General features: G+C 41.9%; 1 protein-coding gene across 3 annotated transcripts in view; it reads left to right on the top strand.

The window, feature by feature from the left end:
* Nucleotides 1–24,311, top strand: part of wls (Wnt ligand secretion mediator) — a 74,708-nt gene that overhangs the window by 20,445 nt on the left and 29,952 nt on the right. For all 3 annotated transcript variants that reach the window (XM_041208225.1, XM_041208227.1, XM_041208226.1), the window contains exons 3-6: nt 5,485–5,609; nt 7,466–7,627; nt 15,749–15,885; nt 21,794–21,962. In XM_041208225.1, coding sequence (XP_041064159.1) covers nt 5,485–5,609; nt 7,466–7,627; nt 15,749–15,885; nt 21,794–21,962 — 593 coding nt within the window. The remainder of the gene's footprint in view (nt 1–5,484; nt 5,610–7,465; nt 7,628–15,748; nt 15,886–21,793; nt 21,963–24,311) is intronic.

Here is a 24,311-nt window from a genome sequence, read left to right as displayed (position 1 = left end):
AGCGCAATCTCCATGTGTCAGAACTAGAGAAATGTTTTACAGATGGGTCTCAATCCATTGGTTTATTTCTTACGTTCACTGCAGTTGTCCAGTGTGAAATGGAACCACACAGCAGGAAGATCCCAGGTTTGAGGTCAGTGTATGCTGCTGGGAAAAACAGCAAGATTTCTATTCTGGTTTCCTATCCAGTGACTGCAGCTGGAGTGCTGTGTGTTTGGACATCACTGGAGAAAAGTATCCATATTTCAGTTAAATAGCCAGCCACCACCAGTTGTGAAAGCTCAGCCTAAATAATGGCCATTTGAGTGAGTTGCAGGAGGGTCATTATTGGCTACATGTAAGGGTGGGAGGAAGAGTAAACCTTGTACTTGACTAAGTTGTACTGAAAGGCTTTGTAAAATATTTGGGAGCAGGCAGTTGGATCTAGAGCCTAGTCTGTTTGAGTCTTGAGTGAGCTGGAATGTAATTGATAAGAGTTAGTAAAAACTACCAATAGTAATCATATCCCCTGTGGGTGAAATGAAGCTTATTCACACAATCGGGATGAAATAAATACTCCACTTCAACAACATTTGGCAGCTCTCCAGCAATAACACAGCTGTTGAAGTGGATTAGTCGTCAGGGGTGACAGACATGGTGGAGTGACAGAATGTTAAATTGGCCTGCACTCCAGGCCTTGAGGAGAACTCTCGCTAATCTGGCGCTTGACCACAAAAAGTTTTCTGTTCTCTTCATGTATAAAGAAAAACTTCACAAAAAAGACTTTGTTTCCAATGCTGGAGTGTTTCTAAACTATTATGGAATTTCTGTTGTGCATTACAGTCTAAGCTTCTTCATTTGAATAGAGTAGCGAGGAGGAGTCTGTGTGAAATAAACTTGTCATTGGGCTGGAAATCCACACAATGCAACTTGTGGGGGTGGTGGGAAATGTGTTTTATGTTCTGGGATCAAGAAAAATTTGTCACTGGTTTCTGTGACCTACTGCCCTTGATGGCACATTTCAATAGGTGTAACTCAGTAGCAATCTAAGGTAGAGGCCCTGACATATAATAAAATAAATAAATCTCATTTCATTGATTTGCTCCGTTCCACTACCCTAAGTGAATTTGGCTACATCAATGCAAGCTGAGAATTAAATGTGGGTTGACTTAGGTCTGTGTGGGCTGCTGCAAAAATAGGCACTGCTTTTGCCCTGTAAACCATTTGGGGAATCTTAACAAATCCCTCCCCCCACTGCCACCAAAATGCCCATTGTTCCCTCTTTGCTAAAGTCCCAGCTGCTGGTGGGTAAATGGCCAATATCAACATTATGTTACACTGTAAATGATCTTTTTAAAATCTCATCTCATATCTTTATTGCACTGTATAAGAACTTAAATGTTAAAAGGCATGTTTATTTTTGAAAAAACTCAGCAGGTCTGGCAGCATCGGCAGAGAAGAAAAGAGTTGACGTTTCAAGTCCTCATGACCCTTCGACAGAAATAGTTCTGTCGAAGGGTCATGAGGACTCGAAACGTCAACTCTCCTTCTCCGCCGATGCTGCCAGACCTGCTGAGTTTTTCCAGGTAATTCTGTTTTTGTTTTGGATTTCCAGCATCCGCAGTTTTTTTGTTTTTATCTCTATGTTTATTTTTGGCTGTGTGTGTGTGGTGTGGAAAATGCAGAAATATGGGCAGTGGGTCCAGGTAATGCTGTCTGCAGTCTGTTGCTTTTCAATGGCTTCTCAAATTGCTATTTGAGAGAGTTATGGGAGAACTAGTACCTGCAGAATCAATCACTTCAGGATAGGAATGAAAGATGTTTTAAAAAATACAATACCATTGTTTGAAAATAATTTATGCTGCTGCTGATGAGGTCTATAAATGGATAACAAAGGTTAAACAATCTAAAAGCGGATAATGACTGGTGTGGTTCACTGGTAGATCTTTTGTAATCCGATCCATATTGTTGTATGTGGACAATGTTCACTGACCTTGTGTCACTGACTTTCCTCTTGTATTTCTCCTCAGTTATTCTTGTGCAGAGCAGTTTCATTACACAACTTAAGTAATGTCAGTAAGATCCTGAGAATAAAGTTTCTACTTTTTGTTTTTAAATGATTTTAGCTTTGGGATTAGCACTTGCTAAGAGCCAGCACAGACATGTTGGGCCAAATAATGGCTACCTCTGCTATAAGCTTCTGATTCTTATAATCATAGAACATTGCAGCTAGAAGGAAGCCAGTCTGCCCTTTGTGTCTGTGCTAGCTCTCTGAAGAACTAGTCGCACTCCCCTCCCTTTTACCCTGTAGCCCTACAAACAATTTCTTTTCAGACAACTATCCAATTCTGTTTTGAAAGCAACAATTCTATGAAGCCGCTGACAGTCTACAGGTGGCGGCAGCACTTCAGGAATTCCTGACAGTGTTTCATGTGTGAGCTTAGACGTTCGATGTTGGCAGTCTGAATGACTGCCTTCACACAATTTCTGGGAAGGGGTGCTTGATGGCAATGGAGAGCTGGAGCTGAAGAAAGTAAATCATTTCACAGTTTTGTTTTCCTCAATTGGGACCATGAAATATTCCAGCTAGGACACTTCTGTGGATGATGTCAGTACCTTTATGGGCAATGTACTTGGTCGTACTTCAGCATTTTGCAACGTGATTTCCTCTTTTTAGCTGTCTCCAGTTTGTTTTGAAAGAGTTGTGTAAGAGGAAATAAATTAATACAATATTTATTTGGGTCCTTCCAAGTGACCTTTGAAAAAATATATTTTCCCTTTTGAAGTTAGTGATGCAAGGGGCATTATGTACTGAAGAAAGTGTCTGTAATACCAGTAACTCTTTGATGTATAGACTTTGAAATGGAAACAGCTGTTGCTTCCATGCCAATAACAGTTCTTTTTTTAAAAAAAAATTCAGAAATTGTGAAAATCTGATCAGTTTTTTTGTGCTGCTTTAATGTTGTGCTCCATTTGGAACTGTTCATGATTATAGCGGTTCATATTCTTACTGAATTTGTGTTGTTTAAATGACTGGGCAGTTTTGGTACTAATAGAGTCACTGTGCATGTGCAGGATTTGTACGTGCACATTACAAAATGTCCTGATTAGGACTTTATCATTTTAGTTGGGACCTTCCCAGCATCAGAGGAAGATCCTCAGGTCAGATATAGATGATAATGTGGCATATTTTAAAATTAATTCCTGTCTAAGTATGGTGTTAGTCAGACAAAGATGGCAGACACGTTTTGGCAGGGGCTGCCATTTAGCTTTGTTGTTGCAGCACCTTTTTTTGTTTGGGTTGTCCAGTGAATCTTCCTAACGGCCTCAAACTAAACACCCGCAAATGTTCAGAAAATGTTTTGCAAAACATAATGTAACATTGGTGAAAATATTAATATTGATTATGGATAATATGTACTAAATACAGCAGGGAAGGCAAATGTGGTGCAGTACATACGCAATTCTGTAGGATAAAGTTTTATGCTCTGAAATAAAATACATCTAACAGAACTTGAATATACGCACCTGAAACATCAATATCATAATTTTAACTGACCTGCTATGCATTTTCCCGTTAATGCCTACAGTTGATCCCTAGGAATCCCTTTCCAACCAGTAATCTAATTTCAGTATTTAGAATAATTGTTGCAAACCCTGTTAAAATAGTCTGTCAGGCATCTTTTTGTTCTATTTTATTACTGTGCCCAACCCTCAAAACTTTTGACTTAACTCACGGGTCAAGAGTATTGTATTAGCAGTTTGAAATATATTATTAGAATGTGCTGAGAAATACAAAGATCACATAACTTTTTTATGAACCTGCAGCAAATTTTTGACCACTTTTTTTAACAAAAATTCAGATTAATCCAACTCTATCACTTATCTCGCCCTAAAATTATATACAGGCTCAGAATTTCTGTTCCCTGGGGTGTTGTAATCTGGAGGTACCTCAGAAGATGCCCTGGAAGTCCTCACTGCACATGAATTCCCCGTGAAGTTTAAACTTCTGATGGGCAATTGCCCTGCACCTGGAACCATCTAACACTCTGATTTAAATTGGAGACTTCAGATGGTCCCGACTCTTAGCAGAATAGTTAACCAGGAAAAGTTAGAAAGATTAAAACCACTTCCAACTCCTGGGTAACTATACTACTAACCCCTACCCCCTTGCCCACTTACCTTTCACATTTACCTTCCTCTGGCTTCTTAAAGTGGCTGGGACCTTTTTAAACTTACCTGGTATACAGCAGCTAGTGCTGTAAAAAGGAGGTGTAGCTTCACTTCCCACCCCGATGCTGCTGGCCTGCACTGGAAGGAGTCGGAGCTTTTGCACTGCACGAGTTTCACCAGGCCTAGAATGGAAGTCCGGGCGAGAAGTCTGCAGCTCCATTCCGTTGGTGATTGCCACGCCATGGAAGCTCTGGCCTACTATTCCATTTCTAGATTTAAGGTCTCTGAAGAAGTAAAGTTTAGTGAGGGCAAAGGATCAAAGAAACTTTGTTGTTAGTCTCTGGCTGAACAAAAGAACTAGTACTCTGCTGTTTAAGAACTGTATTTTAAAAGCTGAGGTGAAGATGCCCAATCAGATAATTCTTCAGGTGTGTTCTGCAACCTCTTGTGTCAGTGATGTTGCTTATTTGTTTTAGACTGACCCTCAAGCCTCTGCACCATTGAATAAGATTGTGACTGATCTACCTCAACTAAACTTATGTATGTGCCTAAAAATCTTATTAATCTCTGTCGTGAATATTGTCATCAATTAAGCATCCGCAACCTTGTAGAATAGAGAATTCCAAAGGTTCACAACCCTCTGAATGAAGGAATGTCTGCTTCATTTCAGTTCTAAATAGCCAGCCACTTATCCTGAGACTAGCACTCTTAGTTCTAGACGATACAGCCAGGGTAAACAGCCTCTCAGCAACTTTGCTGCCTTGTTCTTTAAGAATCTTGCATTTTAATGAGATCACCTCTCATTCTCCTAAATGCCAGAGAATATAGGCACATTCCACACAATATCAATCCGTCCTACTCAATGGGGCTGCTTTGACAGTGATGTAAAGGAAAAGGAGGCATTTGTTGGCAGATCTTATCCTAAGGCATTCATGGTAAAGTATTCTTCTACAAGTGTGTGTTTTACAGCAATTGTAGCATCAAATGCAAGATGGGTTACACCACAGAATGGCCCAAGTCCCCCCTTTCCCTTTTGGTTAAGTCTGAATGTAGCTAGAGGCTCCCTCGCTCGGACCTTTCTGGAGATGAGCAAGTGACCTTCAACCAACACCAGTAGCCTTGAGACAAGAAAATTTAATTGGAAATTCTGTGTAAGGAATCCTTGGTGGAATTGTACACTGTGCTATTTAATTGGCAAGTGCTTGGACAATGATATTTTCCCTTGAGATTTATTATCTGTTAGAGTTGCTTCATTATACGAAGAGAAAAATTTTGTTTCCAAAATAACCAGCTAAAATTCAATTTTGATGTTTTTTTCCCCCCCCCCTTCAGGTGAGGGAGCTGTGGTGACATTGGATGTCTCGTTAGGTTATCGTGATGACCGCTTTAGTGAATGGACAGAAATGGCCCATTCAATTGAGAAACGGAAGCTGAGTTGCAACTTCTCATCTCCAAAAGTATGTCCTAGATTATTTCTATAGTATGATATTACTAAACTATGAATCTAGTTTCTAGAATCTAGAAAATCTAGTTTCAGGTTCTCAGCAATATGGTGCAGATTAAATAACTAACAAACTCTCAAGCTGCGTATATATTGTATCATGGAGGAAAATATTCCCCCCGTTTGGAGGGGGTGGGGTGTGGGGTGTGTGTGTGTGTAGTGTGGGAGTGGGCACAAGTGAGCGCACCTCCTATTGGCGCCCCCGATTGGTGGTGCGCCGCCATTTTAAATTGGACCACCAATGTGGCGCTCGCCTGGAAGCGGGCGTGGCAGGGAGTTCCCTGAGAGGTTCCCTGCGCTCTTTCACACGTGCGCAAAAGAGCACAGAGATCTCCCTGAGGCACGGAGGTACCTTGGGGAGATTTGTTTTAGTGCTAAAGTTTTAAATAAAGGTTTTTAACACTTTTTTTAAAACATGTCCCCTCATGTGATACTATCACATGAGCTGGGACATGTCAAAGAATAAATGTATAAATTTTTATTAGATTTTAAAACACTTCATGAAACCACATCCCGCCCGTGGATAAGGCTTCATGAAAAACACAAAGGCCGCTTGGGCTCTTTGCCTGCCCGCCAACCTTTAAGGTTGGATGGGCAGCTCATTAAATTTAATTAATTAGGTTTTAAGGGGCGTAAATAGGCCTTTGACATTTTGGGCGTGCAGCCGCCGAACTGAAAATCTAAATGATATGTGGTGACCTCGGGACGCCCGCCCGATGTCACCGTGCGCCATTTTACACATCGGCGAGCGGGCCCCGCCCCCACTCTCCAATGGGAAAATTCTTCCCATGAGTTCCACTGATGAATCAGTTAGGAAATGCCCCACTGGAGGTTTTTCTTTCAGAAATAAGATTACTGGGTTCCAGTTTTTAATTCCTGGTGTGTGCTGAGTTAGCTGGTCTTGTTCAGAGCAGCAGTCAGGCAGTACAATTAGTCACCATGCAGAGAGCTAGATATAGGGAAAAGCTCTTATCCAGTTACCCACCCTGCAACATGCACTTTTATGGATGTTGACTTGAGGCCAGGACTGTGGTACCTCCTGTGGTTAAATGGTCCACTAATGCTTCTTCTGAGTCCTTAGACCTGCTGGGTCCAACTTCACCAAGTGTTAGCCATCTCCCCTACTTTGTCCAAGTACCCATTTATCATGTTTGATCCCAAAAGGTGGCTCAAAAAAAAGCTATTTTCCCATGGCAAGCATCACAGCCAAGGCTAATGCAAAAGGATTGTTGTAAACATTTAAAAGGTGGGTGCTTTGAAGTATTTGGGGTATTTATCATGCCCCATGTCCTGACCCTTTTTTCCTCCTCCACTTCAAGCTCTGTGTTGCTGAGGCTAATTATTGTACTTGGACACCTTGGGTGATAACAACTAATCAGCATAGACCTGAGACTGAGCTCTGGAGAATCTCTGTCAGTATGGCTCAGTGCCACACTGGGTAGCGCAGTTGGCAATGAAGCTTTTTTTAAACCTGTCACAATTTTTAAAAAAAAATCTGAGAGCAGCAATCTGTATTTGGGAGCAAGAGTCCTGGTTGATTTCTATCTAACTGCTGTATACATGTATATTTGGGCTGGGTCAGCATTGTTCTTGACTGTGGTGCCCTCCAGTCAGAAACACTGCTGATGCCTGGGTTGGGGTTCATGTATGAAGAGTGCTCTTTTTAATTCCAATGAAACTACATTACAGCATGAGTCTGTACCTGGGAGAGTGGAGGGGAAAAATTCTAATTGTGTAACATCCTGTCCAGTTCCTTCATGGTGTGGCATGTAATTAATTCTAATTTTGTATAATATTTTCTGTCCCAAACAGAATTATGACAGTCAGGGTCAACTATATGATTGTGATTTGCTGCCTTTCATGGAATTGGGGAGCGTGGCGCACAAGTATTACCTGATTAACATTCGACTTCCTGTCAATGAGAAAAAGAACATCAACTTGAAAATCGGAAAACTCAAGGATCTCAGGATGGTGGTAATGTCATTGATGTAATTGATGCCCTGGCCTGATGTTAAATCACCATGTTTGATTTTCACACTAGTCATTGAGTTAAATAATGAATTTGTTTGTGCTCCCAATGGAAAAATTACTTTTTAACGTCTTCCCTTCCACTGCAGAAGACACTAATTAAGGAAAGATTCCAGAGATCCTAGCAATATTCCACAGACTTGCCAGACCTAAAGAGTGACTGTCTAATGTTATTGACCATAGAGGAATTATAACTGAGCTTAATCCTGTTTTCCACTCATGCCTGCACGTAAGCAGTTACTCGGGAAATCCAACAAGAAAGTCTTGATGGGAACACTGGCCATTCAGAACCCTCTAAACGTGTTGAGACCCATATTAACTTGGCTGGAATCATATGCTGGGCACAGACCAAGGAGAAAGTTCATTCTCTGCATCAAATTATTTGAATTTATTTGCTTTTTAATAATGTTAATAGTATTTATTGACATTTTAAGAAAGCCCTCACTGCCAACAGGTAAATGGAGGATTTGACCCCCAAGCCTGCTCCGCCATTTATTAAGATCATGGCTGATCTGATAGTAACCTCGAACCTGCATCACACCTACCCTCAATAACCTATCAACCTCTTGCTTACCAAGAATCTAACCACCTCTGCCTTTAAAAATATTCAAAGACTCTGCTTCCTCCACTTTTTCAGGAAGAGTTCCAAAGACTCACGACCCTCAGATGAGGCAAAATTTTTTCTCTCAGTGCTTTAAATGGGCGACCTCTAGTTGTAGATTCTTCTACAAGAGGAGACATCCTCTTCACATACATCCTGCCAAGACCCCTCAGGATCTTATGTTTCAATCAAGTCGCCTCTTCCTCTTCTAAACTCCAGTGGATACAAGCCCAGTCTGTTCAACCTTTCCTCTAAGACAACCCACCCATTCCAGGTATTAGTCTGGTAAACCTTCTCTGAACTGCTTCCAACACATTTACATTCTTCCTTAAATAAGATTAACAGTGCCAACAACATCAATAATTCTTAGAATGATACCTCGCAGGCCATTTGGCCAATCTTGCCTATGCCAGCTCTTTGAAAATTATTCAACTAGTACCCAACAGGTAGCCCTACAAATTGTTCCACTTCGAGAATTTATCCAGTTCCCTTTTGAAAGTTGTTATTACATCTGTTTGCACCACTTTTTCAGGCAGTGCATTTCAGATCATTGTAGCTAGTTGGATTTTTTTTTAAATAAAAAGCAATTTCCTCATGCCACCTCTGGTTCTTTTGTCAATTATCTTAAATTCAAGTCTTATGCCACTGAAAAAGTGTCTCCTTATTTATTCTTTCAAAACCCTTCATGATTTTGAACACCCATCAACTTTCCCCTTTTCCTTCTTTCCTCTGAGGAAAACAACCCCAATTTCTACAGTCTTTCTGTATATTTGATGGTTTTAATCTTTAGTATTATTCTAGTAAATCTCTGCACCCTCTCCATTTCCTTACATGCTTCCTATAGTGTGGTGCCTAGAATTGGACACAAACTCTAGATGGAGCCTAACTAGTGAGTTATATCGTTAGCATAATGTCCTTTCTTTTGTACTCTATGGGCTGGATTTTCATCCTTGAGGTGGGTAGCAGGAGTTGGGGAAAAATCCCAGCTCGGCCCGCTTCCCTCAGAAGAAAGTGCCTGCAAAGAGAGGATTCTCATTGTAAGGATGGTCAGCGGCGGGGTGGTGTGGTGATGTGGCAGGCTGCAGTTGGGCTAGCTGACCCAAGAAAAAGTTCAGAGGCAGCCATGGGTTGCCAGGTGCGGAGGTAGGCTATTTAAAAAGCCTACCTTGATGCTGTGGGTCACACCTGGGAATGGGGTCAGGAATTTCAGAATTGCGAACTGCCTGCCATTTTTAAAGGTCTCCCAAGTCATCCCAACTTGGTGAAAATCCAGCCCAATGCCTCTGTTTATAAAGCCATGGACCCCAGTTTTAATCCCTGCGCTATATGGAGTTTTTATTGGCAAGGAATTTAGTATGGGCACCACAACTGGCCTCTGAGCTAAGCAGAGCTCCTGTACCTGATTTGTAATTTGGTGATCGCTGTCGGGAAGAGCACTTATGTTGATGCTCAGTAACTGCAAATTCAAATTCTGTGGTCAAATGGCCTTCTGATGCCCTTACTTGAAGAATAGCCTCATAGATGCATTACAGAAGGCTACCAGTTTCTGAGAATGCAAGAAATAGGAGCATGAATAGGCCATTTGGCCTCTCGGGCCTACTCCTCCATTCAATAAGATCATGGCTGATTTGATTGTGGTCTCAATTCTACTTGCCTGCTTGCCATCACCACACCTCCACACCCCGCCCCCCAAAATCCTTTGACTCCATTATGATTTTCTAAGTACCCTGCTTTACCCTCCTTGATAAGGGACTCTTTCAATTTCCCTGTGATAGATGTTAGGCTAATGGGCCTGTAGTTTTCTGCTTTCTGTCTCCCCCCTTGATTAAAGGTGTTACATTGGCTATTTTCCAAACCACTGAAACCTGTTCAGAATCCAAGGAATTTTGGAAGATTATAGTTAATGCATCTACTATCTCTGCAGCCACTTCTTTTAAGATCCTTGATGCAGGCCATCTGATCCTGGAGACTTGTCAGCCTTTTGGTCTCATAGTTTTCCCAGCACCTTTTCCCTAATGGTGGTGATTATTTAAATTCCTCCCTCCAATTCATCTTTTGATTTTCAAGTATCTTTAGAAAGTTTTCTCCATCTTCTACAGGAAAATAGACACAAAAAACCTGTTCAACGCCTGTCATTTCCTTGTTTTCCATTATCAATTCCCCAGACTCGCTCTTGAGAGGATCAACACTGGCTTTAGTTACCCCTTTCCTATTTAACTACTTGTAGAAACTCTTACTATGTTTTTTATATAGCTAGCTTTCTCTCCTACTCTACTCTCTCCCTCTTTTGTTAAATAATTCTTCGTTGGTTTTTAAAACCTGACCACTCGCTCACCTTTGCAGATTTGTACAATATTTCTTTCAATTTGATATAATTCTTAAGCTCATTCAGCCATGATGATGTATCCTTCCCCAAGTATTTCTCTATCACTGGGATAAGTCTTTGTTGAGAGTTATTAAATATCTCCTTAAAAGTCTGCCACTGCATTTTGACTGTCCTACCTTTTAAACTAGTTTCCTAGTTCACTTTAGCTAGTTCAGCTTTCATACCCTTACAGTTGCCTTTATTGAGGTTTTAAACACCCACACTGCAGCGGTTCAAGAAAGCAGCTCACCACCACCTTCTCAAGGGCAATTAGGGATGGGCAATAAATGCTGTCCCAGCCAGCGAAGCCCACATCCTTTGAATGAATTAAAAAAAACTGAATTTCTGTCACCTAAAAGCTCCTTTTCCCATGAGGTTATTGATTTAAACCCTGTCTCATTGCTCATTATTGGGTCTAGAATCGCCTGCTCCCTGCTTGGCTCTCGAACATATTACTCTAAGAAACTGTCCTGAATACATTCTATGATCTAATTTTCCAGGCTACCTTTGCCAATCTCATGTGCCCAATCTACATGTAGATTAAAGTCACCCATGATCATTGCAGTACCTTTTTTTACATGCCCCATTTATTTCCTCCTGTATACTCTGTCCGACAGTATAACTACTGTTAGGGGGTGTAAAAACTATTCCCACAAATGACCTCTTGCCTTTTCTATTCCTTGTCTCTACCCAAACTGATTCTGCATCTTGCTCTTTCAAGCTAAGGTAATCTCTCACTATTGTACTAATGGCATGACACGATCCCCAGCTGAGATTACCACTGGACAAGTCAGATCCCAAGGTGGAACCTAGCTTGATCGATCCTAACTTTATTTGTTTTACTTACGTGGAGAGGGGCTACTGAACGGAGTCACTGGAGTCAGCTAATGAACTTTTAATAAAAGCATAACACATTCTTTAAATAAGAAAAGATGAACTATACTACAATACTCCTTCACCCGCAACTATACCTTTACAGATTTGTAGGGAAAACATGAGTTACAAAAGCTATCTTATACTCTAATATTCACAGTAAGTACAGTCCATGTAAACCAAAGGCAACCTGTGTCAGGCACACCACACTCTGAAACCCAAGTGATAGATACCACCCCAGACAGATGCTATTGGTCTCTTCTCAACTCCACACAGATGCTTGTCACATGGTGAGCCAATCAGTCTCACTGAACTCCGTCTTTCACATGAGGGTTTCCAATTTCCGCTGTCCAAGAATTCACTTTGGAACCTCTCCCAAATTGACACTTTCTCTCAGACACCTTCCTCAAGGGTTCACCTCCAAGGTTTTGAACTCTCCTTCTGATGTTCCTCTTCCCTGGGTCACCACATGTATTCAAACTTTCTTCCATGCACTCTCTCTCATGGACTTGGCAGTCAACAGCATACCCTTTTCACATGCCAATAGCAAAGGTTTACAGACCTTCAGCCATCTGTTTGGACTTTCTGCCTCTTGCAAGCTGTTCTTGCTTTAAATATGCTTTCTGCAACCTTTTGTTTGTTTTAAATCTGAATCTTGAAGCCTTTCTCTCTGCCCCTCAGTCTTAACTTCACTTAACAGGAAATTTTGCAGGTTCCTGTCCTTCCCTTTGACTTGAAGGTCTTCTTGAGACTTTCTCCTGTTCCACTCCCCTGGATTTCGGGGTCTTTTCTTTTAGCTTGGGACTGGCTATCTGTCCCCTTTGCTCCAGTCTTTCCTGGTAGCTACTTTCAAAACCAATTGAACTCAAACAGCTTCCAAATCGAACTGCTGTTTCTAGTTTCTTCTGTATGTGTCTGTGAGAGGGACCTGTCTCTGAACCCCTGTTGCTAGGCAACAGCTCAGTTTCTCTGCTGTTGTTTGTTTAACTTTAGCTTAGAGTCATAAAACTCTCATTAGAAATGCAGGCACTTTTTAAAGTGAAACCTAAAACCCAATTTGACCTTTCTTAACACACACATACTGAAATACAAACCAACCTTAAACATTAAAGCTAAAACTCATTCCTAACACCCACAAATACAAATATAACTTAAACTATCTCTTTCTTAACAACATTCTTAATTAACAGAGCTACGCCACCACTTTTTCCTAGGTTCCTATTTTTTCAATATATTAAATGCCCTGCAATATTCAAGTCCCAGTTTTGGTCATCCTGCAACCATGTCTCTGATGGTTATCAGGTCATAGCACAGATACATGTTTATTTCTAACATTTCACCCATGTTGTTATGAATGCTGTGCACACACAGAGACAGAGCCTTTACATTTGTCTTTTTATCATGTTTGTAGTCTCTGGCCTTGTTTGCTGGTGCACTCTTAAGTTTGCCTGGCCCTTCCTGACAGTCTGGTTATCTTTCCCCAATTGTTACCTTGTTCTAGTACCTCATTGTTACCCTTTGATATACTACATCTCCACTCATACACGATCCCTTCCCACCCCACTATTTAGTTTTAAAGCCTGCTCTACCACCCTAGTTATACGACTAGCCAGAACACTGGTCCCAGCACGGTTCGGGTGAAGCCCATTCCAATGGTACAGCTCCCATTTTCTCCAGTACTGGGACAAGTGCCCCATGAATCGAAACACAAATTTCTCCCACACCAGTCTTTGAGATATACATTCATTTCTTTCATCTTATTTACCCTACGCCAAATCGCTCGTAGCTCAGGTAATAATCCAAAGGTTATTTGTCTTTTTTGAGGTTCTGCTTTTTAATTGAGTCCCTAACTGCTCATAATCCCTCTTTCTTAATCTTACCTATGCTAATGGTACCAACATGGACCACTGGATTCCCCCACCCCCGCAAGTTCCTCTCAAGCCCCGAGCACATGGCCTGAACCCTGGCAATGGGCAGGCTACACAACTGTTTGGAAACTCTCTCCTGACTGCAAAGAACTATCAATCCTGCTGACTATATTGTAGTGGTGGTAGGGAACATTCCTATTAACTTCTCCCCCTTGAATGGCTTCCTGTACCACGATGCCATGGTCAGTTCCCTCATCCACCCCGCAGCCCCAGGTTTCATCCCCACGAGCTGCACGAATCTCGAACCTATTGGACAATTGCAAGGGCTGAGGCTCCTCCACATCTACTTCCTTGATACCCTTCCCTGCCTCACTGGCAGTGTCACCCTCTTGTCCTTGACCACCGACCAAATCAAGAAGACGCTAACCTAAGGGATGTTGCCTCCTCCTGGAATAAAATGTCTGGGTAACTTTTCCCTCCCTGATGTGTTGCAGTGTCTGCAGCTTAGTGACTCTGAGCTGAAGCTCCTCAAGCCGCTGACACTTACTGTAGATGTATTTGCCCTTGATCACACTGGTGTCCAGAAATACCCACATTCTACTGTCGCAACACATCATCTGCCCTGTCATCTTCTTATGTTTTGATATCTTTACAATTATAATTAATAAAGATCTGCTCCCAATGAGCACTACTACTAGTAAACCCTACTAATAAACCCTCACAATTACTAATAAATTATCCGAGTTTTGAAACATAAATGAGCAATATACTTACCAACCCATGACTTATCTCATGACACTGCGTTCCCTTATTCAACAAACTCCTACGTTCACATACTGTGACTAGCTGCACTTGATGAGTTGTTATCTTCGTGCTTGCTTACTTTCTGATCATAAATACACCTTGATCTTCCAAACCAAGATCATTTCTCACTACTGCACTGATCTTATCTTTTATTAAGAGAGCCATCCCACCCCCTTTTCCTTTTTTTTCTTTCTGAAATGTCAAATACCATTGAACATTCAGTTGCAAGCCTTGGTAACTTCGTAATCACCTATGCGTAATGGCAATCATATACTCATTTATTTCTATTTGTGCTGTCAATTCATCCATCTTGTTACATGTTGCAAGCATTCAAATAAAGAGCCTAGTGTTGTCTTTTTACCTGCTCTGACCTTATTTGCTGGTGCATGCTTATTGTTGTATGCTCTGTCCCTTCCTGTGACACTCTGGTTATCATTAGCCTGCAGTATTGCCATGTCATTTCCTGTTAACTTTCTAAATCTCCCCCATGTGACCTCCCACCCCCTCACTATTTAGAGTCCAAAATACAGATCTAGTTATACAATTCGCCTGGATACTGGCCCCATTGCGGTTTGAGTGAAGGCCATCCCAATGGTACATCTCTCTTTCCCCAGTACTGGTGCCAGTGCCCCATGAATTGAAACCCATTTCTCCCAGACCAACCTATGAGCCATACATTCAACACTGATCTTACTGGAGCAGGAATTATTAACCTTTGAGATAAGCAGGCAAGGAAAGGAGGAAGATTGAGAGGACGGAAAGAACATCTTCTGCCCTCGCAGTTTAAAGTTTTTAATCAGGACCATGTTTGACTTTAGGAGAATTTGGAGAAGGCCAGAGGGGCAGGACAGTTAAGTACATTGGCTGTTGCCTTTCGATCAGTATGGGTGATCTTACACTGACTAATTCATTCTAACTCAACTAAGCACCGTTGTAATTCCTCTTTCAAAGCCAGTGGCCTCAGCTGGGAATCGCCTATTTGAACAGGATGGGGCTTTATCCTTTAGAAAGGAAAAAACTGAGGGGTGACCTGATAGAAGTCTAAGATTTTGGAAGGGTTTGATGGATAAATGTAGAGGTGCTCCCACTTGTTGGGGAGGGGGGCATAAGTATAGGGTAGTCACTAATAAACCTAAAGAGGAATTCCAGAGAAACTTCATTGCTCAGGAGGGGGTAGAATGTGAAACTTGCTAGCAAAGGAAGTATAACATAGATTCATGGCTAAATAAACAAAGAGAGAGCAAGGAATAGAAAGTTATGCTGATGGGGTTAAATGAAGACGGTTGAGAGGAGGCTTGTATAGAGCATAAACACTGGCAATGTACTAGATGGGCTGAATTACATGTTTCTGTAGAGTGCATGTAATGTAATATCCAGCTATTGAACCAAAGATATTCATGACCTGAGTGGTTGGTATCACACTAAGCTTACTGCCATATGTAATGCTGGGAAAGTTGTTGTTCTGAAAGGCTTCAGTAAAATGTCACATTCTATCAATCTTTTAATTTTAAAAAGATTCTATTTAACCTAAAGTAACTCTTTGATTCTCTTCACAGGCAATCCATCAGAATGGGGGATTCACAAGGGTATGGTTTGCAATGAAAACCTTCCTGACTCCAAGTATTCTTATCATTATGATCTGGTATTGGAGGCGTATTACAATGATGACTCGCCCCCCTGTCCTTTTGGAGAAGTAAGTCCCAATACTGAAGGGGGTCTGATGGCTGGCTAAGACGTTTGTCTGTAGTCTTTGATTTTCTGCTATTCATGCTTAGTCCTCATTATAAATAACTGTTTTACTGTTGTTGTTCAATGTGGCTCACCTCCCCTTCACCTGTGGCCCTTAACGGACTTGCTATGCATCTCTTAGGGCTGGCTGTCTTGTTCACAATTAAATGGTGTCAGAGCTGGGATTTGGTATTGACATAACAACTGAAAATGGTTCTTATTATAATAGTTGATTGTGGTTGTGGACTCCAGTGTTAGATACTATACAGTACACCATACTAGATAGGGGGTCAGCTGCCCTGGCGTTTGAAGGTCAAATAGCACATGTTGGAGCCTGTCTAGGTGGAATTCAGTTCCTGCAGATATGTGTTTGTTAGGAAAATGTGTTATCAATGAAAGTAGCTCAGCTACAACATTGATGGCCTGTGTGCAACATTGAAATAAAAAAACAAGACTTGGTGTCAGAAGTAAACTAAACACAACAATGGAGGTTCTGAAACCACCGGCAGAGCTCAGTTTAGGAGGGGAGTCTTGCCGAAAACTGGAGGAGGTTCCAACTGCAGTTTGAGCTGTACCTCACAGCAATGCGCAGTGAATTTAAAAAAAGGCCTTCAGGTACACTCTTCCATCTTTCTTCAAGCAGCAAGGGAAGCAGCCTTAAAAGTCTATAACATATTCATGTTTGAAAGTGATGAGAAACAAAATGACTTCAAAGAAATAATGGAAAAATTCAAAGGCCAGGATATTCCCCTCGGCGATTTGGGGGCGGGGCCTGGTCGCCGAGGGGAAAATGACGCAGGATGACTTCGGGAGGAATCCCCTACATCATCCCGGGCCATTTAAAGTTTTAGGAAGGCGGGCAGACAGCGAAATCAGCTGTTCACCTGCCGACCTGTCAATGGCCAATTGAGGCCATTGACAAGCTAGTTAAAATACTTAAAGACCTGTTCGGCCAACCTTAAGGCTGGTGGGCAGGCCAGGAGCCCCAGCGGGCTTCTGATTATTCATGAAACTTCATCCACTGGTGGGATGAAGTTTCATGTTCGTTTTGTACAAAAATAATAAAGCTTATGTGTTCTTTATTAACATGTCCCATCTCGTGTGACATTGTCACATGAGGGGGATGTTAATAATTTTTTATTGTTTCTATTTTTAAAGTTTTTACCACTGTCAGTAATCTCCCTGAGACAGGACTTTGCCTCAGGGACCAGTGCGCTCTTTCGCGCACATGCGCAAAAGAGTACACTTTGACAGATGGGGAATCCTCCCCCTCCACCCCGAACAGGAAGCGCATAGCGCTTCCTGTCGGGGATGCTGCTAGGCGGGCTTTAATTGGCCCGCCCACTTTAAATGGCGGCGGGCCCCGTTTCAGTGGCGGGGGTCAGCTGCCTGCCCGCTGCCAAGCCAGTGGGGCCCGCCGCCATCCAAGGGCAAGATTCTGCCCAAAGTCTACTGCAGCTCTAAGGAAAACATCAATTGAAAGGTACCGATCTTTTACATGCACACAAGACAGTGATAACATTAGTCAAGACATAACTCAACTGAAAAAATGAGCTAAATTGTGTGAATTTGGAGAGCTTGAAGAATCACTCATCTGAGATAGAATAATTTGTGGAATTGCAAATAACTCTGAGAGAATGGCTTTGGAGAGAAGTTCATTTCATGCTGGAGAAAGCAATAAATATCTGCAGAGTGGCAGAGACAATGAAACAACCAGATTAAACAGATGACAGAAGATGATAAGCCACTCATGGTCAAACAGTTAGATGCAGCTAAACAGAAACAGCCCAGGGAAAGAACAAATAGATGTCCTGAATGTAAAAAGAATAAAACAGTTATTAAAAGATTTAAATGCAGCCGTTGCAGAACAGAGCATTTATCATGTAGTTGTCCAGTCTACAGAAAGCAGTTTAAGCCTTGTGATAGCCTAAATCACTTCACTAAGACATGTAAATTGAAGAAGAAAGTGCGTACAGTTGATGCTGACGTTGAAACAGAACTTTTCGTTGGTGCAGTGACAACAAATTTCAAAGACGATGAACGGAAGGTTGATTTTAAAATTGCCAACATGATGATGTGAATTTCAAGCTTGACACAGGTACACAAGCAAATGTCATTCCCATAAGCCTGTATCATAAAATAAACAAAGAAAAACAGCTAACTAAAACAAAAGTGAAGCTGTCTACTACTTTATACAGATGGAAAAATTGCATTTGAAGGCAAGTGCACACTTCAAGTGAACTACAAAAAACAGTCTCGAGCACTTCCACTCATAGTGTTCAAAACTGATGCAAAACCCATTTTTGGAATCAGAGCTTGTGAAAATCTGAAGCTAATCAAGAGAATAATGACTGTCATCACTGACATGCTGAGCAAATATAAAGATGTGTTCCAGGGGATTGAATGCCTAAAAGGAGAGAACACCATCAAGATTGATGAAACTGATTTCAAAAATACACCCACCCAGGAAAATACCAGTAATGCTGTGAGACCAACTGAAAGCAGAGTTGGACAGAATGGAGAAACTTCACATCCAAAAAAAATTGAAGAACCGACAAAGTGGGCTAATCCAATTGTAATTTCAGATTCCCATCTGATTTTTCTACAAGTCTGTCTGGATCCCAGAGATCTAAACCAGGCAGTACAAAGAGAGCATTACCAGCTGCCCACAGAAGAGATCACGTGTAAGCCAACTGATGCTAAATACTGTTCAGTCTTGGATGTGAAATCAGGCTTCTGGCAGGTCAACCTGGATGAACACAGCTCCTATCTCTGTACCTTCAACACACCATACGGATGATACAGGTTTTTACGCTTAACTTTTGACATTAATTCAGCTCCAGAGGTGTTCCACACAACAGTGAAGCAGCTGTTGGAACAGTTAGAGGTTGTGGAAACCTATATCGACGATGTGCTGGTCTGAGGAGCCTCATCAGAAGAACATGACCATAGGCTGAGGCAGGTGCTGGCCAGAGCTAGAGAAAGGAACCACAAATTGAAGAAAAAGTGCAAAATCGGTCTTCATGAAATCAAGTACTTGGGACGTGTGCTAACAAGTGAGGGACTGAAGCTGGACCCGAGTAAAATCAAAGCAGTCGTGAACATGCCACTCCCAGAATGTAAGAGACTTGGAGAGGTTTTTGGGAATGGTGACCTATCTGAACATGTCAGACCTGACAGCACCTCTCAGAACTTCTACAAAATGATGTGCAAAGGCACTGGGAACAAAGTCACCAGGAATCTTTGCCAGTCTGAAGAGATCACTGACCAGTGTTAAAGTATTACGATGTCAGTCAGCCAGTCAGTGGATGCTTGAAAGACTGGCCTGAGAGCTGTCCTCTGAGGCATCAGTGGCATAAACTTCAAAGGCAATGACTGAAACACAGCAGCGATATGCCCAAATAGAGAAAGAAATGCTAGCAATTGTGTTTGGCCCAGAATGCTTCCACCAGTTTCTCTATGGCAAAGACATGGAGGTAGATTCTGATCATAAGCCTTTGGAAGCCATACTTTTAAAAAAAAACCCTAAACTGCATACCACCAAGAATCCTAAACTGCCCACCACCAGGAATCCAAAGATTACTAATGCATATCCAGAAGTACCAGGTCAGAGTTAAATGTAAACTGTGCAAGGAAATGTACGCCAGACACTCTGTCATGTGCATACCTACCCATCACTGAGGAAGAGGATAAAGAAATGGAAGCACAGGTTCACATACTGACAAAGAACTTTACTGTGGCAGTAACCAAACTGGATGAGATCAGGGAAATGAGCAAGAACTACACTGGTCTGAGAAAACTACAATAGATTGTGCAAACTGGCTGGCCCATACATCGGAGCGGAGCCCCTTCTGCTGTACAAGAGTACTGGAACTTTTGGGAGGAACTTCACGTAGCAGAAAGAATACTTTTCAAGGGAGAAAAGATCACGATTCTTGCAAAGCTGAGGAAAGAAATGCTGCAGCGCATATATGAAAGTCACCTCGGCATAGAAAGATGCAGGAGAAGAGCTCAAGATGTAATGTATTGGCCTGGAATGGGAGCACAAATGGGGGAGATGGTGAATGGGTGTGCAATGAGCCAAAAGTACAGTAAATCACAACAAAAAGAACCACTTCAACCACACAGCGTTCCAGAGAGGCCCAGGCGGAAAATTGGAGTGGACTTGTTCACATTTGACAACAGTGAGTGCCTACTGGCAGTAGCTTATTACTCAAAGTCTTTTGAATCTGTGCTGCTGAGAAACGAGAGTAAGGGCATCACTGTAATAAATCATTTAAAATCAAATTTTGCTTGCCACAACATACCTGAAGTGCTCATCTCAGATAACAGCCCACAATTCTCAGGCACTGAGTTTCACAAGTTTGCATAGGACTGGGAGTTTTGCCACACATGTCAAGTCCCAAATATCCACAATCCAACGGAATGGTGGAACGTACCATGCAGACCTTAAAACACCTACTGAAGAAGGCAAAAGCAGACAAGAGGCCCCTACCTGGCTCTGCTGGATTTCAGGGATACTCCATTAGAGGGCATTGGCTCATCTCCAGCACAGCTTCTGATGGAGAGATGACTAAGAATTAAGCTTCCAACTACACCCCAACTGTTATTTCCACAGCCAGTGAGCTACAGCGTGCAGGACCTGCTCAAACTGAGACTGCAGAAGCAGAAACAGTACTTTAACCAAGGCACATGACCTCTGCCTAACCTGAATGTGGGAGAGACGGTGAGGATTCAACATGAGGGGATCTGAAATCCTGCTGTTGTCACAGGAGAACCAAGATCTTGCATAGTGCAAACTTCAAATGGACAAAAATACAGGAGAATCCAGAAATTCTTATGGAAAACAAATAAAATGTAACCCTGCTCTAAAGCAGAAAGTGTAGCTGAAGATCAAAAACCAGAATGCACCAGTGAAGCAACAGATAACCAGACAAAGCCTGAGAGTCCTGAAAACTATCCAAGGGGTGATAGTGACACAGAAGTGGAGAAGGCCCCTTGTCCTTCAAAATTACCTCTGTTACCGTTCAGAACATCCAGTGGAAGAATTGTGACAAAACCACAGATGAGCCAAAGACAAAACAGACTAATCAAAACAGTGAGAAAGAATAGATAAGAGACTTTATGTACTTGAGTTCTATAAAAGGATTTTTTTAAAGAAGGGAAATGTCATGATAATAGTTGATTCTGGTAGTGGACTCAGTATTAGATACTATACGGTACTTTGTACTAGATAGGGGGTCACCTGATCTGGGGATTGATGATCAGATAGCACATGTTGGAGCTTGTCTTGATAGAATTCAGTTACTGCAGATATGTGTTTTATGTTAGGAAAATGTGGTTATCAATAAAGTTAGCTCAGCTGTAATGCCGACAGCCTGTGTGCATCATTGAAACAAAACACAAGACAGTTCTTGCTAAAATGGGAACAAAAAAATTAAAAGATGTTTGAAAATAGTTAATCTAGTAGCTCAGGTGGGTGTGTGTGCGCTAATATATGAAAAATTAGACAATTGAGTAAGGTGCCTATAGAACACTCTCAGCATGGGGGAAGAGAATTTTTTCAAAAGATTAGGATTTTTGTTAACCACAAGTTAAATCTGAAAAGCGTTTTGCTGTAAAGTTGTGATAAATAGTTGAAGGAAAATTTCCTAGAAGCTAGTGAAATGAATAATTGTATCATATAAGCATTAAGGTTTTCAGTGAAATTTTGTAGGTTTGAAAGTGGCAGGGATTGAAGCACTTTTTGTGTTGGATGCGCATGCATGCACTCATTCTGGCTGTATGATTAGCTCTGCAAGCTTTGCTAAAAACTTCATAAAATGCTTCTGCTGTTTATAGAATTTCAAAAGTTGTTAATATTTTATTTGCAGAGTAATTTTTGCACTTGGAATCTCAATGACCTTTATAAATATCCCAGTGGAATGGTTTTCAATTGGATTTGACTGGACGTGGATGCTGCTGTTTGGAGACATTCGACAGGGGATCTTCTATGCAATGTTGCTGTCATTTTGGATTATCTTCTGTGGGGAGCATCTCATGGTTAGTTTACTGTGACGCATACTTATTCAGCTTTAGAAGTTGCTTATTTTTAACTCTTATTTCAAAGGAAGTCTCTCTAAGACTTTGACCATTTTATTTCTAAAGAATGGATCTTGTTAATGTTTTTAAAACATTACCTTTACATTCAATTTCACTAATGAAGGATTGAAATTGTCAAAGCGCTCAGGCGTTTGGGGGTGAGAAATTGAGTGGGATATTGTTAGTTGCATACCACTTTGAACTGAGACACACAGTAAGCGAGAAATGACTTGTCCTGGATACATTGGATGGAATTCTCCCATCCGGGACCAACCCCCTTAGCAGGGGCAGGGAGTGTTTCCCGCTGTAGAGGCCAACGGGAAATCCTGCAGTATCATCTGGCCCCGGCATAATTATGCATCCAGGGGAGTTTCATGCCATCTTCTGTGGTGTGGTGGGCTTGATGGCACGTGCCCTGCTGTCATATCCAGGCACCATATTTACAATGTCAAACCAAAAGCAGAGATGTCTGCAAGGTCATCTGCCGGCCCAGCTCCGAAATTTAGTGACACATCCCTGCGCATCCTGGACCATGTTGATGTGCGCAGGAATGTGCTGTACCCACCTGATTGGGTGGTGGGGGTGGGGTGGGGGGGGGAGAGGATGAACAACGTTATTCACTTGCCAGGGTAGGTCTCTCATCAGATGGTTGCATAAACTACAAAGACTCCAATATGTCGGGGTCCACGGCCCAGTGACAAAGACATGTCCTGCCTCACAGTCCTTCTTCAGTGCATCCACGCTGCGGTGGAGTGCCCACTGTGCCTCCCTCAGCCCTTCAGCTGACATGGAACAGTGCATGGAAGGGGGAGGGTGGTGAATTAGGAGAGGTAGCTTAGGTGCAGAGGGTACCAGAAAACTCTGCAAATCACATGTCTGTCTGAACCTTCTCCTTACATTTGGACTTGCTCTGTACTTTGGAGGGAGCTGGTCTGCAACTATTCTGCTCAATACGCACCGGTGATGACCTGCCACACAAGTGGGCTATCTCAAGAAGGGAGGTATGATAAACGAACCAATTTCCACTGCTCCAATTCATGCAACATGCAACTCCTCTCAAACATTCTGTCCTCTTTGAGTAGGAAGGGATCTGACATAAGAACATATGAACAAGGAGCAGGAGTAGGCCATTCGGTCCTTTGAGCCTGCTCCGCCATTTAATAAGATCATGGATGATCTGATAGTGACTTCCCATCTGCATCCTGCCTACCCCAATAACCTATTAGCCCCTTGCTTACCAAGAGTCTATTTACCTCTGCCTTAAAAAATATTTAAAAGACTCTGCTTCCACCACCTTTCCAGGAAGAGAATTCCAAAGACTCTCAACCCTCAGAAAAAAATTCTCCTCATCTCCATTTTAAATGGGCAACTCCTTACTTTTAAACAGTGACCCCTAGTTCTAGATTCCCTCCACAAAAGGAAACATCCTCTCCACCCTTTCAGGTCCCCTCAGGATCTTACATGCTTCAGTCAAGTTGCCTCTTACTTTCTAATCCCCAGCAGATACAAGCCTAACCTGTCCAACCTTTCCTCATAAGATAACCTGCCCATTTCAGGTATTTGTCTGATAAACCTGCTCTGAACTGCTTCCAACGCTTTTACATCCTTTCTTAAATAAGATGACCAATACTGCACACATTGCTCCAGATATGGTCTCACTAGTGCTCTGTATAACTGAAGCATAGCCTTCCTACTTTTGGATTCAATTCCCCTCGCAATAAATGATAACGTTTCTATTAGCTTTTTCTAGTTACTTGCTGTACCTGCATACTAGCCGTTTGCAATTCATGTACCAAGGCACCCAGATCCCTCTGCAGCTCAGAGCTCTGCAATCTCTCACCATTTAGATAATATGCCTCCCTTTTAATTCTTTCTGCCAAAATGGACACTGTTACATTTTCCCACATTATAGTCCATAATCTTTGTCCACTCACTTAACCTATCTATATATTTTTGTAGCCTCCTTATGTCCTCTTACTACTTACTTTCCTACCTATCTTTGAGCAAGTTTGGCAACCATTCCATCCATCCCTTCATCCAAGTCATTTATATAAGTTGTAAACAGTTGAGGTCCCAGCACTGATCCCTGTGGCATGCCACTCGTTACTTCGTGTCAACCTAAAAAAGACCCATTTATGCCTACTCCCTGCTTCCTGTTAGCCAGCCAATCTTCTCTCCATGCCAATATGTTACCCCCTATACCATGAGATTTTATTTTCTGCAATAAAGTTTGATGTGGCACTTTATCAAATGCCTCCTGGAAATCTAAGTACAGAATATTCACCGGTTCCCCTTTATCAACAAATGTTA

This window comes from Carcharodon carcharias, chromosome 16 (genome assembly GCF_017639515.1).
Source record: "Carcharodon carcharias isolate sCarCar2 chromosome 16, sCarCar2.pri, whole genome shotgun sequence".
In the NCBI taxonomy this organism is placed as follows: Eukaryota; Metazoa; Chordata; class Chondrichthyes; order Lamniformes; family Lamnidae; genus Carcharodon; species Carcharodon carcharias.
Note: the sequence above shows the minus strand (reverse complement) of the source record. Positions and strands in the feature narration are given on the sequence as shown.